Raw genomic sequence first — 17,181 nt, forward strand, 5'->3', positions numbered from 1 at the left:
GTCTTTTACGCAAGGGTAACACCACTGTCTAACTCTACTCCTCTGAATTAGCAACGTTTTCACCCAAAGCCATATTGCTAAGTTCAGGTTTAGAAGACACAAGGGGAAAAAAACCTAAAAAATCAATCCACAACATAAACGTGTGGAAACAATGGAAATGAAACAGCATCCCATGATAAAATAAGATTTAGCAGATAATTGTTACTTCTCAGGCTTTTGCATCATATGGTGAGTCTGTTATTTATACAGAAATAGAGTTGGTTTTCTTTTCTTCTTTTTAGGAATAAGTGTCTGATTTCATTGCATACATTTTAGGTAGCTGGCTGTTTGTAAACATTACTTCTTTATGGCAGCTTATATAAATTTCAAATATACTCATGATCAACCATATTATGAACAGCTCTCATGAATGGCTCCCACTTATAAAAGCAAACCAACTGAAATTTTGTGAGTATAGCTTCCTTATCAGAGTAAAGGTTGTGAGATAAGATTCCATGTGTATATCTAAAGACTAAATGAGTGCAGAGGGCTTATCTTTATTTGCCAATTTATGTGTTTGTACAAATGCAAAGCACCATAAATCAAAGCAGCAGTTCTTAAACAGTAAAATTGATAATTCTGAAATAATCAATGGAGTGGCAGAAAAAGCAGAAAAATTAAGTGCTAAAGGAACTTTAAAAAAATCTAAATGGAACATCAATTCTATCGTTAGACTTATTATAAAGGGAAAAAAATTACCTTGATCAGCATAGAAGAGACCTGTGACAAGGACTGTGTAGGTCAATTTTCCATTAGGTTTATCTGGGGCAAGCCATTTTAACTGAATTTCTTTGGACCCAACAACAGTAGCAAATATATCAACTGTTCCTTTGGGGGGAGCTTCCATGGTTCGAGCTTCTACCTGTGAATTCAATCATTAGATAGAGGTTTGCTGCCATAGTTTACAGACCAACAAGAAATGAGAAATGCAAAATTTCAAGAAAAGTTATTTCTTTCTTTTTTAAAAAAAAAGTAACTAAAACTGTAGGTGTCCTAATTCTTAAGCATTCTAATTTCCTTTCATCTACATTTATTTGAAGCTGTTCAGCAAGTAATATACTTTAAATGGAGAGACCTGTGAGGAGTTCCCTGTAAGGAACAGGAAATAAACACTGGAAAAGAATGAAAGATTCATTTCTTGAAAACACCATTGCACCTAATATGGATGAATGATCTCAGCTTAGTGCTAGGGAAGGAAGCAGCAATAGAAGACCACAAGTTTTTGAGTTTCTGCATTTGAAAAGACAACTCTAAGGAATATGCATTTAAACGCTGTATTAAATTACTACAGTTATTTGATAGAGAAAAAATATCCTTTGTGGAATATTGATCTCTCCTTGAATTAACTTCCAGTTTAACCTAACAATTTTAAGGTGCAATAAAGAGTAAATCTTTAAGAGAAAACAAAATATGATAAAAGAGCTGGAAAATGTAATGAATATGAAAGATCTTTTGATATAAATTAATATTCATTCAATGTGAAATTTATTATTTAAATTTCATATCTTGTAGTAAGCATTCAGTGCTATGGAACAAAATAATTTGTTGTTATGTTATTTATGGCAATAATCTTGTTTCCCATACATTATTTAGTTGGTGTTTTCTAAGGTATAAGATGGTTTCACACTTTTCTAAGTGCCTTTCAGCTGCAAGTTCATGGGAGTGATAATAAATGCTATTTTTAATCTGCCACACCTGCTCTGTTATCAAAATAACCAAACATACTTTCTCTGTCCTTGAAACATGAATGTTTTACTTTTTAGCATGTAAAATTTGGAAAAATTATTGTTTACAAGTGCCAGGCTACATCTCTGATGTGCATCGATATCACTACAGGTGCTTCTGTATCCATACACTCTATTATATTTAAAATAGCTGAGTAGTTGCAGTAAAGTCAACAGGATAAAGTACATACATAAACAAATGCTTCATGGATTTATTGGATCAGTGCCACATTGATTATTTGGATATTTCAGTCAAACACATCCTTATGAAAGAATTAGACTAAACTATGCGTTCTAAACTAAAATGTGTTCCTAAACTAAAATTTTCTAAACTAAAATAATGCAGGTGCTATGATCTTGCCACATCAGAAACATGGAGAAATGGGTACCAATTACTTTTTCTGCTGAAGAGGATTAAGGTATTCTTGAAACAGTATGAATTTGTAGCAACCTGTACCACATCCTAAACAGCTGTAAAAGCTGTTAAAAGGCCTTTAGCCTGCGACTGATTCTCAGACAATACTTACTGTATTACAAAGCCTTTTCTTTAAGATCTGCTACTGTTTTCAGCATAAAAAAATATTGAAACGCCATTTAGAATCAAGAGACGTATTATGCACTATAGCTACACCTCTGCAATGTACTTTGAAATTAGTGTTTTGTGTAAAAAATTCTGTATATAAACATATGGCACATGAAATCTGTTTCATATTTCTTTTTCTAAACACTATTTTATACATAATCCTGTGATATTTTAAGATGTGTTTATTAATAACTTAATAAAAATACTCTGCTATCATATAAGCAACATTAAATCATAGGATAGGAATAATAATAATAAATTTGAGAAAAAATCATCATCCCTCTAAGATAAAAAAAATAAATGAAAAAGTACTAGCATACACGTAAGCTAAAACCATGAAATTTAAGTTTAATTGCAGTGAGTTGAGATGATGACTATTCAGTGTTGACCATTTCCATTTATTTACAAGGTATTTCAAAGAGCTAACACATTTGGAAACCAGAATTTCAGATCTCCTGAATTCCTTTAAAGAATCTACTAGACGTTAACACTATTTCTTGACAATCCTGACAGCAACAAAAACTAATTAGAGCAGACAAAAACCCAATATCTTGGCTTTTCTAGAAAGATTAAAATTTAGCATTTTTTAATTTACACGTTACCAATTTGCAGCTCACTTGAAAATAAATCAGTCATTGAAAAAAAAAAGTTGAACAAAGACTATCTAATCCAACTTTAAAAAGTTATTGCAACACAGTAACTGCTAATGCTCTCATAACTGATTAAGATCTTCAGAGCCACCTTCAGAAACATAAGCTGGAGAAATCCCATATTTAGGATAGTCACATAGCATTCATTCATTGATCAGGGCACATTAAGCACAAGATCAGCAGCAAAAATAGCTGGAAGCGTATCAGTTTACTGTTGGGAGATGTTTCCCATACTATTTAGAGTAGACACAAAACGTCGTTTTTTTTTTTAAGTGTTAGATTTGTTCTGTAATGGATATGAAAATCTTTCAAGAAGTCAAATGAATATGCAGTGCTTCAACTTCCTGACAGCACTTAGGTGAGCCTAAATAAAGATGTTGTACTTCAGTTCCTGTGATTAGAGATGGATCACTGGCTTTGGAAAACTGTGTACTGATCATAGGATGCAGATGAGAATCAGCTACAGACACCCCTACTTTGAATTGCTTCAAAAGTCAAGCCTGCAGTTCAATGATGATGTGAATAAAGGCTACCAAAAATATTTTTAAAAACCCTAACTACTGCTGTTCTCTTTTGTCCTTTTGATGTTTATTTCATAGGACAGAAGTACTGAAAACACACATATTTCATCTGTATGCATAGTCTGGTAACAACTTGTCTTAAACATCACTACCAACACAACAGATTAGGTTATTGTACATTGAATACCTTAAAACAAGGTTTTCTTTTGGGGTATATGTGAAGTTGTAAAAAGTGTTGAAGAAAAACTGGCAAAAAGCCATTTAAGCTTTTAAGAGTAAATATCCTTCAAAACAGAGCAAGCTATAAAGTGTTTAATGGTTATAAAGTCTAGTCCTCTTCTACAGATAGGCAATGTTACCAGCATTTGAAAAAAAGCAATCTTTGAAAGAACACTGGAAATGTGACTGAAGAATTATATCATAAAACTAAAACCTGGAAGTTCTTTCCAGAGCACATTATAGCTATATTATTAGCTATGATGGAAAACTAAACAGAACAATGTAAAAAAACTCCCATGTTTTCCTTTTCACTTTTTCTTCCTTTGCTTGTTAGTAAAACTAAAAGTGTATACATAAAGCTGAATTAAACAAAAAAATAAATCTCAGAATCAACATAGGTTTCTTTCTTGGTTATGCCTGAAAACAAAACCAAGCATTGCAGCTATTATTCCAGTTATCCATCAACTAGCACTATGAAATAAGACTGGATTTATCAGTTCAGCTATACATCTAAAAACCTTTAACAAAATAAAAAAGCCTCAGAAGGCTTGTTTTTCACGTCATATTTAATATTCCTGTATTCTCAAATCCTGAAAAAATAGAGTGTTGTACAAGACTGTTAAAATATGTCCAGTGTAATATTTTGCTCACATACTTGCATTCAAAAGATATTTATGAATCACCATATTTTCCTTGCTCCTGTTGCACTTCTGGCTTCTGCAATTCTCAAATGAACTTTAGTCCTTTCATTCAGGCAGCTAGAAATTTGCTCATTACTGGAACAGTAACTCTTTCTTTATATACATCCTTATAAATCTAGCTAAAGCACATCTGCACCTTTCAAACATATTAACTCTATTTAATTTCAATAATGTGTGTTTCAGCCTCAGATTTCGCCTTTCTTCACTGCACCTATGTTCTACTTTGGAACGGTGCCTAACAATGACCTATAGCAGCTCTTAAACAGGATTTTTTTTTAAATGTCACATTTTGCCAGATGGGTTAGTACTGACCAGAGTGAATCATCACCATTTACTCTGATATTCACAGCCATCTGACATTTATTACACTCCCAGAATGCAAATTAAGGTACTTACCAATGGACCCAAAGCACAGCCTTTTGCAGTACATGCCTGGACTCTGAAGGAATGCAGACTCCAAGGAGCAAGTCCATAAGCATAACAACTTAGCTGTGATGAATTTTGCATCAGAACACCATCCATATACAATCCATAGCTAGTAATAATACCTATAAAACAACATGATACCACTCAATATCTAAAGAGCTACAGAGTTTAGAAGGAAACCTTTAATGCTACAGACATACACAGTCAAGCAGGTAAGTGTTGTGCAGTACTGTGCATTCAACACTTAAAAGAAATACACTCTCCCATCCTTAACTGTTGAAAACCTCGCAAGTGGATTGCATCTTTTGAAAACAATCACACTGTTCTAAAGACCTTCCATTAACAAACTTGGTTCTGAATACCATCACATTGAAATCAGGAAAATTGAGGCAATTCTGTTTCACAGTCTACTCTGAATAAGGCTATCGAAACAAGAACTGGAAAGATACAACCAACCATCTCATATCTTAACAGCTTTAGACTTAGGAAAAAAAATAGTGATCTACATTATAATTGAAATGTTGAAGGACAACTCCAGCCAGCACTATAACTACAATAAATAGGTAACAAGCAATTTCATCACATAAAATACCTTATTGGTACTTATTGTTGTGGATAATTGTCTCAGATTTTCTGCATATTGACCACAAACTAGATACATCACTAATTCAGTCTGGTTTTGTTTTTTGGTTGCTTGGTTGGTTTTTTTTGAAAATAGTTTTACCCACTTCTCTAAACAAAACCACAAAATAGTATGGATTCCAGTTTCCTTCTCAGCATGCCATAGAAAAACTCCTGAAGTAAACTATTCCTTACCTATTCAATCTAAAGACAAAAAATATATTTGCAAACTCAAAACAAACATTAGCAAGACTTTTAGATAGAGGAGAGAATGGTCCTTCTGGCGTAATTGGCTAATACTAACTCAAGAACTGCAGGTGATTATGTATCTCATTTATAAGGAAATATAAATCTCTGTTCTTCCTAAGGTATGTGATAGGATAGCATGAACTCAGTACAGACTACACATACACAGTGTTTTTAATTTAATGAACTGAAGGCTGAATTTTACAGATTTGCTTAGACTTTGGAAGTTGACCATGCAAAGGAATCCTTTTTCTCAGGGGTATTCTTCCATCTTTCTCATTTCTGAATATTCTCCTTTTTTAAAAGCAATTTAAGTGTAAAATCTTAAGACCAATAAATACAAAGCTATAGAAGGATTCATTAGAAGTGAATTCAGTTCAGAGGATGCCTTCTAATCTTCCTATTACAGAAAACATCTTCATGTTGTAAAAATATAGCTCAGTTCATCTTTTCCTTCCCTTAAAACTGAAATGCATGAAACTACATTAAGGAAAATACTGTTTTAAATTAAGAAAAGATTTCCCCCTCTACTGAATTGAGAAACGCTTCATAAATAAAAGTGTATACACAACTGTTTCAGTTGAGCTTTGAAGAGTTATACTTCAAAAGATTTATATGCTAAAGCAATGCAGAGCTGAATATGGTGAAGTGATTCACAGACTCCTCAATTTTTTTCTCTTCTAGAAAAGTGAGAGGCTAAAGTCAAGTCAGACAGCAGAGACGTGTGTGTTGGAGGAAGTCCTGGTAAATCTTACACTATCAATCCTACCACATTTGACAGGCTTCCTAAGGCAAAAAATCCCTTGGGGTTCTCTGTCTAGTTGCTTGTAAAGCAAGGGCATTAATGGTTGATATTTGCCTTACATTAAATAAATAAATATCTATCTCAGAGGAAAAAATATTTAAATACATACTGCAAAGGGCATCTCTAAATGTGAATGCTAGCATTAAGGATGTGTTTTACAGGGGAAAAAAAAAGCCACTGAAGAACCTTAAGTACCTATACAAGTAGCACTACTTTAAAATAATGGACAAATCATTATTAATTCCTTTGATATTTATGGTAACAGCATGAATCATAATGAGATCATCTGATATTAATGTGGGTGTTGTATATACCTCGATAGGATCCCCACTGTAACTCAGTATTAATTAACTGGACCATTATTTTAAAGTGTTTCTGCAGCACCTACACTCTGAGAAGCAGCTTGCTGGACAACACCGTGAGCTTTTGTTAGTGCTGTCAGAGAGCAATCATCTCTAATAAGCTGATCCATTATCTCTTGGTTTTATTTCTGCCTTTGCCTTATATGACTCTGATGGAGAAAATTACAGAATGAAAAGAAAAAAAATACATTTCAGAACAAAAGGGCTAGTAGTCTGACTGAGTTGTGAAGCCATTTTTCTAAATTAGGCAATAATTCTCTTTTGGACAGGGGAAACATAACTTAGCCTCTCTATTCCACTAGTATATGTTTCCAAAGCATACTGAGAAAAAGTTCTAAGTCAGTCCAAGGCTTATGCACTTCTCAAGACTTGCTAGATATTCCTGAAGTTTACCCATTCATGAAATACTGAAGATCACAGCATATCTTTGTGATTTACAAGGCTTCGTTAGTGACACATGGTCACCATGAAAAGATGCAGTTTCTTAATAATTATTAAGTCTAGGTAGCTAGATTAAATCTTGGTTTCACTGAAGACAAAATCTCTATTGACTATAATACAATTATGCTTCACTTTTGAAAAGAAACCCAACAATGCAACTTTGGCTTAAACTGAAGAAAGCTGCACACTCTTGCCTTTTTCTTACTGCTCTTCCCTCCCTGAGTAAGGCCATATAATCTGTCAATGATATTCCAGGCATTCAAGATGAAAAGAGGTTTTGAATTTAAAGTGCTACAAGCACTTTACTTTTAAGGTACAATCTAGAGGCCAAATCTTAAGCAAACATACTTTTACCTACATCAATTTCACTGACTACAAACACAAGTAGTCTCTCAAAAGCACAAGGATTTGCTGGCACAAGTACTGGATTAGTTCACTGAATAATTTTAGAAATTGGGTTTTAATATACCTAATATTTCCCATACAAATTCCATACAGCCTTGGAAGATGAAGGTCAGATGAAGACTTGATTTTATCTATGACCCATACACAAGTAAAGTTTCTGAGTAGTGACAATCTAAGGAAAACTTTCAACAGTGAAAAGAGATATGGTAACTTTTTTATGTGAATGGATTTTAAAAAAGAGCAGACCTCAAACTATATGGCAAGAATATAACGGATATGTTCTGAAGAATATATGATTCTTGATTGAGGCCACTAGAATACTGAAGGCTCAAAACAATATGTGATGCCACATGTCATCTCACAAGCTTCTCCATATCTTGCTCTCAACTAAACGGAAAATATTGTTTATATTACACTCTTTACATGTGTGATATGTATGTGATAGAAATAGAAAAGGGTTCTTCTTGCAACAAAGAATGAGGTGTATCATTTCCTATTTTCTAGGACATTCATATTTTTCACAAAATAATGTAAACTGGCCTTAAATTCACCAAAAATGGAGTCCAGAAATTCAATATTGATATTTGGATAGCATTAGCCTTTGACCTCTAGATGGTCCCTTATCTCAAAGCTTGACTGCCTGCATTGTGCCATCTTTATTAAGATGCCAAGTAGCCTTTAATTCTGTTTGCCACCTTTGGCCTCAAGGGTAGCATATTAATCCCCCTTAACTTCTAATTGGTGGCAAGCATCTGAACTCCATATGTATCAAGAAAGCATATTAAAGCTCATGCTGTCCAAATCCCAGTCAAACTACATATGCATTCAACATTAACAACAGCTAAATAAGCTTCCTCAGTCCCTGGAAAAATTACAGTAACTTCTGTCATCCTATCAGAAGAAAGTAGATGACAATCTGTGATACACAAATCTTTAACATTCTAAGGTTTCCACTTGAAAGGAAGTCAAGTTCAGTAATTTCAAAAAGCACTACTCACACCTAGGAGACTCAAACTCACCAAGCTTGAGCCAGTTAAGTCAAGAGTCGGAAAGAGTTTCTATCTTTTTGCAAAAAAGAAAGAGCTACACTAGAACATCTGACTATGAGAATAAACCCGTAAAATGCTGAAGTAAGAAGATTTAAGGGGAAGTTCCTTCTGCTGGTATTTCTCATATTTCAGTCTTCTCATCTGTGATATTTTTCAGTCTCCTACAGAGTTTTAAAATACTGACACAGAGAGCGATTATAAATGACGTGGCCACTAGGCAGCCCAAAAGATATGTTGAGAATGAACAAAACAAAGTCACTGAACAATGCAAGCTTCCTGATTAAGCAGTTGCTCAGTGAAAAGTTTTAAAACTTTTTTTTTTTTTAAAATCTTTCTATGAAACAGGGACAGGGATTGAAATAGGAATTTGGAATGAAAGAAACAGGAGAATGGGAAATTGGGTTCTTAGTTTAATACTCTTTTTGAACCTCCCTAAAAAGGGGGGAGGAGAAAGAAGAAAAGTGAGACAAAATTTGCATACCTTTTCTTGATCATTGTGCAAGTGTGAGCATGCTATGCTGAGAAAACCAAGTCCCTGCTGCCCTAATGCCCTTCTGGCTGCCAAATGCTCATGAGATAGCAATTCTTCCACTCTTAGCCACTCAGCAAGAGCTTGCAGGTGAAAAGCAGCAGCCTTTCCCTGCAAGGCAGGACAGCAGCAGTTGACAACGCTGAATCTCTGCCATCAGCTCTGACCCTAAGGAAAACTCTCTAACAGCAGCATGTACGGTATCCACATATGACCAAAAAATAACAACATTCCCAAGGGGAAAATACTCTCTGGGCTTCAAATAGGGAGAAGATGTGAAAATACCAGAGAATATTTTTGAAGGGGAGAAATACACACAGGATATCTACACAGGGTGTTATTTGGGATTACAGAGGAGTAGGCTATATTGCAAATTTGCTAATTACCTAAACATGTTGTTCAAAACTCCAGTATAGAGGTGAACAATGTTGTCATAGAGGCTGTTGAAATCTCTATTTTCCATGGACTAAGGGACAATAGAATAAAATTTCTTTTATAGAGCTCCCCTGATTCTTATCACATCTGTTGCTCAACCAATTTAGAATCACAGCTTTCCTAATAAGCTATTAATTGTATTTCCTAACAATCTATTCTTTGTATTTAAAAGGAAAGCCAAGGAGTATATAGTAAATACTGTATTAACAAGATACAATGTGCAAATTTAGTCATGTATTGTCAACTTTTAGTTGTTTTAAAGAAAGCTTGTGGAAATTTATTTATCAAACTATGGGTCTTTATCCTATGCTCTTGATGTGCATATATGAATATATTCATGTGTGTGTTTATTTGATTAGTTAAACCATTCTCTAAAGTATTTGGACTTTTTCACGCAATGCAAGGATAGCAGGATCAGGTCCTGACACGAACTATTGCAAGTAAAAATGCCCGTCTCATTGAAAATTATTCAGACTTTAGCCACTAAGCCAAATACGAGGCTTTTTGTTGTTTTTCCCACCCTCTTCCCATGCCTTCCTGTTCCCCTTTTTTTCCTTCCTCCTTGCTTTCCTCTAAGCCTTTGCCACATATGCTAATGGAATTTTAGAGACAAGGTTAGAGGATTTCTAAAAGTCTAGGAGGCAAAATCTGTCAATATGATTCCCATACAAAGAATTGTAAATTATCAAATACATTATTTAACAGCAGATCACATACACTTATTTATTTCTAAAAGTTATATAAGACCTTACAGAACATTACATATATGTAGCTTTATCATCACTAATTTTTTGGGAATCATTTAAAGTGCCTTGTAGTGAAGTTGTACGAGTAGGGTGTGTTCTACCACAATTTCAAGCTGGGGAAAACATGCAGAGGAAAAATAAAATGAACGTGAAACCACTGTGAGAAATAATTGCTATGTATCAGTACGATATGCCAATGAAGAAAAACATTTCTGTTTTTTTAAGTTCAGTGATTTCTGCAGAGCTTCCTCTGCTGTGATTTGAATTATTATTACATGCATGATAATAAAAGCCAGGTGAATTCCAAGGCCATACACTGTGTAATACTGCCAGAAATATAAAATTCCTCCAAAAGTTCTACACATGGATATTTCACAATGGAAAACATATTTAAACAAAAGAAAGTATATTATTTAACTTCCACGGCCGTGGAAATGTACACCTTCAAGATGATTACATAGAACACAAATCTGATGATTATTACATATCAATTAATGTAAAAGAAATGAATGTTTTATTGGAGGGTGAAATGAACATCCTAGACTGATATTCTTCAATAATGTCTATTCCTCAGCTCAGCTGTCCTGGAAAACATTAAACAATGAGATGCAGTACACAAGAACTATCAAAAGGGAGCACTTTTGAGCCACTGAAACCGTACGATAGGCTGAAATCCACAATCTCCTAGCTGCAGACAATGATACTATCTCAGGTATTTTATGTGCTAAAATGATCATTAAAAATTAAGCACCACATATAAGCTGCCATTTAGAATATTAATTTACCTTTACTAATCATCTTTTTAACTTGAGGCTAAAAGAGTTCACTTACCATTCGGATACTCAGGCTTAATCCATGAGATGTTAAAGGAGTCAGATGAATATGACTGGGCTTTTGGAGCAGGAACACCTTCTGGTGTACTCTCATCTGTTATAGCTGTGCTAGCTTCACTTACTGAACATCCACCTCCAGTGCAAGCCTTAAAATATGAATCAAAACAAATAAACACATTTCAATGTAATATGAACAATTTTAGCAATTAGTTTTGGTAAACTTTTATAATTTTTACATATCTAAACTTAGTAACTCTGTGCTTTTCATAGAATATTCTTTTTGTAGCACATATTTGTTTACCTGTTTTCTTAAATAACAGGATATGCTACTCATGATGCTTAATTTTTGGGTATAACATAGCTAAAACCTTATACTAAAGTCTGACTTGTGGCATTTTGCATTTGACCATGTCATAATCACAATTAGATTGCCACTGCTTCTACAGCTGCAGTTAAAGAAAATTGCAGCACAATATATATAATTTACAGTGCAAAACTCTTCTGGAATTGACTAAACAGCTCTTACATGTTCCAGACACAGAATACACTGACCGACTTGCAAAGCAGTTAAAAATTATCTTAAGGAATAGTCATTGAGGAAACAAAAAAGCCATTTAGACAGACCTACATTCCGTGACAGCCTAGAGTGGTGTGCAGATACAATTAAAATAGTGAAAAACCAGTCTATTATAAATCAATATGTAACAGTTATTATTACATGTTTATGAATAACAAAGTCAAATCATTTGTATTTCAGTTACTGCAGAAGAAAAGATTGATTACACAATTTTTACATTTTGTTTGATTATGAAACAATACTATGTGCAAGAGAATATGCATATTTCCCCAAAAGCAGGTTTTTAAAGTTCTACATGCACAAACATAAGACTACACAGCTATGGTCCTTACAGGTGCTGGTTTTCCAATTACTTGCACTCAGATGCATGACAGGAGATTGGAGTTCTTAGAGAAGTTAAAATAAATTACAAGAATATACAAACTTTGGACTGGATTTAAAGATTTTTTTGTTTAGTTTATTGTCATCAATAAATAAAAACCTGAATTCAACAAAGATTCAGATTGAGACATACTCTTAAACTTACAGGATCACCTCTATTTTTTAGGAGTTGCCCATGTACTGGACCATTAGCACAGAAAGGAAAAATAATCTTGCTGTGCAGATCTTCCATGATAAAATGTTTCTCTCAGCCTACTATATTATATTAGAAAGTATTAGCTTCAATTTCCCATTTCCCAGTGTGTTTAAAATCAGAGAGCAGTGAACATATTTCCTACCCCACTCCAAACACGTAGACTAGCCCCATGGGTAAAAATAAGAAATGTCTGTAAATGAGAGGCTATTTTATACACCAAGGTTGTTTTGATTTCACTAGAATTGTATTACAGTGCCAACGTAACTACAGAATGACTTCCTGAGTTCAGTCTGGGCTATCAAGTGGAGATGGAAGAATGCAACCTCAGTTTTGGGAACATCTGAAAATGGCATTTACTTTAAACATGGTAGTGTTTAAATTTAAAAAAAAAAAAAAGTGATCTTAAGCAGACACTCAGATAACTTTTAGCATTTTGATAAGGAAAATATTTAAGAACAACATCCTTCCTGCAAAGACAGGCTGTTCTTCAAATTATTTCACTTCCACTGGCTTCATGAAGGGGCCAAAAAGACCAGCTCTGGAAGACTTCTTTCTTGTACATTGCCTACTGCCTGCTAAACAAGTTCTACCGAGTCTTCCTCAGCAGTGGCAGACCTTTTCATTCAAGGGCTCAGTAACAGCAGCCTTCCTGTTCATTTATTTCTTGAATTTCATGAAGTTCGATTTTTGTATCTCTGAAACTGGCTGGGGTATGAAGTTCCTGATTCTTCTGATGAAAATCAGCAAAAGAAAGGTAATCTGCACATTAAATAGTGGGATTTCAGATTAGCGCATCCAAATGGACTGGACATTGCTGGGACTATGGCAATCACATCCAGTGATGCTCAAAGCCACAAAATCCTACACCCAGATAGAGCCTAATTTTGCCATTCTGAACTTCACTAAGAAACAGATTTGTGGCAAAATTTGCAAAAAAACCCAAAATGTCTAGAGAGCCAAAGGACAGATAAAAACCATGTAACAAGACACCACACACTGATACTCTAGTGAGCACTTGAGCTCGCTTACACACAAAGTTGCCATGAGGAGATATTAAATTACAAAAGACCTGAAGTCATATTAATGAGTGTGCCACCCCAGCTACTAAATGCAGCCTTTCGGCTTTTCATTTGCTTTCAGATTGGTCCAGCTCACACCCACCCAGTTTAGAGCACAAACAGAGGAAAAGCAAGATCCTTTGCACTAATCCATGGAGACATGACTTTATGACTTCTCAGCTGACTTTTGGAAAGAAGCATCAGATTTGCTTATAAAAGCTGTTGCACTCATTTACAAACACAATTGCTACATATTAGATGGCAGTAATCAATTGTGAAAATCAGTAACAGCATACAAAGATAAACATTCTGTTAACTTTATTTAATATTCTTATAATAACTTGGTCATACAAAAGTTAAAGTGAGCAGCCTGCGAGATGCTGAAAGCTCTTTCCAGGTATGTGTGTTTGATTTCGGGTACTTTTGTGGTTTTTGTTACTTTTTTCATCAAGTCTAACATTTGGCCACATTTAAGCTTCATAACTTATAAATCTCTAATATTACATTATTCTCAAACTAGTCTGACAAGTTTTAAATACAGTGAGTCCAAATGTTTTAAGAAAGCTATCATCTCAAAGACATTGGGCATTTTATGCACTTTTAGATTTGCCATTTTCAAAGCTGCAAGGATATTTAGATTTTTTTAACTTGCCTGTCACAGACCATTGCATTTTATACAGGTAAATCTGGTTATTTTCATCACCAGAAGAAATAATTTCTTACTTTCTGGTTATTGCTGATGCAATGCAGATGTTAAAAAACAACAACAAAAACCCACAAAGAGATGAGAAGTAAAATATAAAATTTATTCAGTAACTTCTAGAAAAGCCGTACCCACTGACGAAGTAAAAAGAAAGTCCATACAACATTTCTTTGTTTTAACCATGTCCCAAGGTAGAGCCCACTAAAAGCAGCAGTCCCAGTTGCTCTCCTGATCCCAGCTGTTAATTCTCCCCTGATCCTCCCTCCTCGTGCCTCTATGTACAGGAGCTGAGCAGGAGCAGAAAAGAGCTGTGGCACAGTGAAGGACAGCACAAATTCTTTCAACACTACTGCTTGCTTACGAAAGCGTAAAACGCTTGTTGAACTAAATGCCTTAGTTTTGGACACAGTGCTATTTTCTATGCTATTCAATTTCCTATGCTGAAATGTCTAGGCTCGAATGAATTAATTTCAATGGGAATCTAAGCTTTAATTAGACTGAATATCCTTGCTTTTTTAAGTTCAAGTCAGATCCTTATCATTACCTGAAGGTAGTTTATTTTTTATGTTAGAATATTTAGAACATTCAAGAGCATGTTAAGAAAAAAATGAATGCATACCCAGTCTACATAAATGTAAATTTATTCATAATCAAGAGCAGAATATTCTTCTATGGCATTTATCAAAGCAAATATCCTTATATAGGTATTGTTATAAAATGAACAGTGTGCCTAAAACAAGAGACAATCCCATGCCTTTATGCACATATTTTCATGTATGTTAGTGAGCTGAAGCTGTTCTATTTCATCACAAAATAAAACCAATGATAAAGAAATGCAATGAAAATACCAAGGTCTTTTGAAATGTTTTGAATAAACAAACTGCTGCTTTACACTGAACTCTTTTCCTCTCTGTTATTTCCTTCTACATACAGATATGAAGAAAGAGCAAATTACTATGGTACAAAACATGAAAGGCTAGCATTTTCAAATACATTCAACATTTTCCTTTAAGCTGAGGGCAGGACACATGTTTTAATTCTTTCATACATTTCTGATCAATTCTCTATTAGTTATCATCCAACTTATTCCTGAAGAAAATATCTATTTAATTACATACACATTTTTTGAGGGCCTGTTTTGAAACAAAACAGCTACTGTTGTTCGGGATGGCTCACAGACCTTAGTTTCAGGGGAAAAAAAAAAAGATGTTAAACAAAGTGGACACATGAGCCATTAAGTATTTAGGATGCGAACAAAATCAGAATAATTTTCACCATTTTACACCTCTACTACACATCTTTAAAACTTACAGCTAGTTTTATGAGGTATTCAGTACCCGGGAAAAGCTGCTGAATAGTAAAATCCAGAAAAAGTTCTGTGCTGTTATAGATTACATTCCACTTTGTAAAATTCTTGTCATTGTTGGCAATATAAATTATATAGCGATCTAGGATTCCATTTACTTCTACTGGTTCTTTCCATCTGCAAATAAAAGAAAAATATGATTTAGACCAGCAAAGACTCAGACTGTACTGAAAAATGTAAGACTTTGTTAATGGGACTTTGTGTGATTTATTTTAGGAATTTGAAAACATAGTTATGCAACCATGAAAATAAATCTAATGCATAGCTTTAATGCAGTATTTGTACTCAATAGATAAATTATGACAGTAACACAAAAAGCAGGGGCTACAAAATGGGCATATCACCAGAACATTTCCTGCGCTGAAGTTTGCAGAGGCTATGCCCATATGTAGGTTATACTGATTGCATAAAGACAAAATGGAAATTAAGTTGGCAAGTGATAATCAGAAGGTTCACAGAACCACTAAACTAATCACTTCTATGCATTTAATCATAATAAATTTAATTTTATGTCACAAACCCTTCTCCTGATTGAACTCACTGGAATTCTTGAATAAACTGATGCGTTATTGTCTTGTCAGGAAAGAAGAAATCCTTACTTACTGTACATATATTGTTCTAGAATCCAAAACCGTCAGGACCGGGGCATCTACATGAGATGGTGGAAGCTGTGCTGTAAACAAGGTGACCTGGGAACTGTTTGTACAGCCAGCAAGCGTGCATGCAGTGAGCAGAAACTGGTGTGGCGTAAAAACTGATAAATCTAGGGCAAAAAAAGGAATATGAATTTGCTTTGTGTATTAATTTTACTTTGTTTTTCTGTAACTTTCAGAGGGTAGTGAATTCAGAAAATCAAGAGAAAGAGGGAACTGTACTCTCGTAAAATTTTCAGATTTCTCCCGGATAAGTGAATAGGTACTCATTGTTTAATAGCAAATAACTGCAAATTTTGACTACTAATCAGATCTACAAAGCACACTTTGCTTGATGACCCAATTGCACAGTACATTTACATCAGAATGAACACCACCTAAACAAAAGAGAGATTGTAGCCTTTTAGGTGCTACATACTATATCAATACAGTGGGAAACGAGCACCTTTAAGATTATTAAATCAAATCAAATTAATGGAAAAATAAGTACAGGTTCATTATCACAACCAGATTATATTTTTTTTAAGAAATGTACTCCATGATACGTGGATATCAAGCATTAATACATACAATGATTCACTCCTTGCAGATTTCATTATAAGCGTGAACACAAAGGAAGTTCAGTGTTGCCACCACTCCTACTTGTCTGTTCTCTCTTTGCCTGCTTGTCTTCAGCTTCATGAACATCAAATATTTGTAAAACATATTTCAGTAAAGACAACCTGTCTAATGCTATAGCAAAACAACTGCTAAATGGTTATTTATTATGAAGCTATCTTGAGTTTCAATTACTGCAGAAAACAGTGAACAAATGTAGCATCTTTGTTCAATAAATACTCTAAAAGATCTTTAGCTTCATCTGTTCTTCCCTGTACTAAGGAATGTTTGTCAGAAAAAATATAGTAGGAAAGT

At 34.3% G+C, this 17,181-nt stretch overlaps 1 protein-coding gene across 1 annotated transcript; it reads right to left on the reverse strand.

Moving 5' to 3' along the window:
* Positions 1–738: 738 nt before the first annotated feature.
* On the reverse strand, positions 739–16,379 carry LOC104543863 (usherin-like; the record flags this gene model as incomplete). The annotated part of the gene is made up of 5 exons (XM_010188569.1): positions 739–901; positions 4,834–4,985; positions 11,334–11,481; positions 15,562–15,733; positions 16,220–16,379. Coding segments are annotated over 5 exons (795 nt in total), but the record flags the coding sequence as incomplete, so codon positions are not given.
* Between the last annotated feature and the right edge of the window lie 802 nt (positions 16,380–17,181).

Source organism: Mesitornis unicolor, unplaced genomic scaffold (genome assembly GCF_000695765.1).
Source record: "Mesitornis unicolor isolate BGI_N332 unplaced genomic scaffold, ASM69576v1 scaffold49567, whole genome shotgun sequence".
Classification (NCBI taxonomy): domain Eukaryota; kingdom Metazoa; phylum Chordata; class Aves; order Mesitornithiformes; family Mesitornithidae; genus Mesitornis; species Mesitornis unicolor.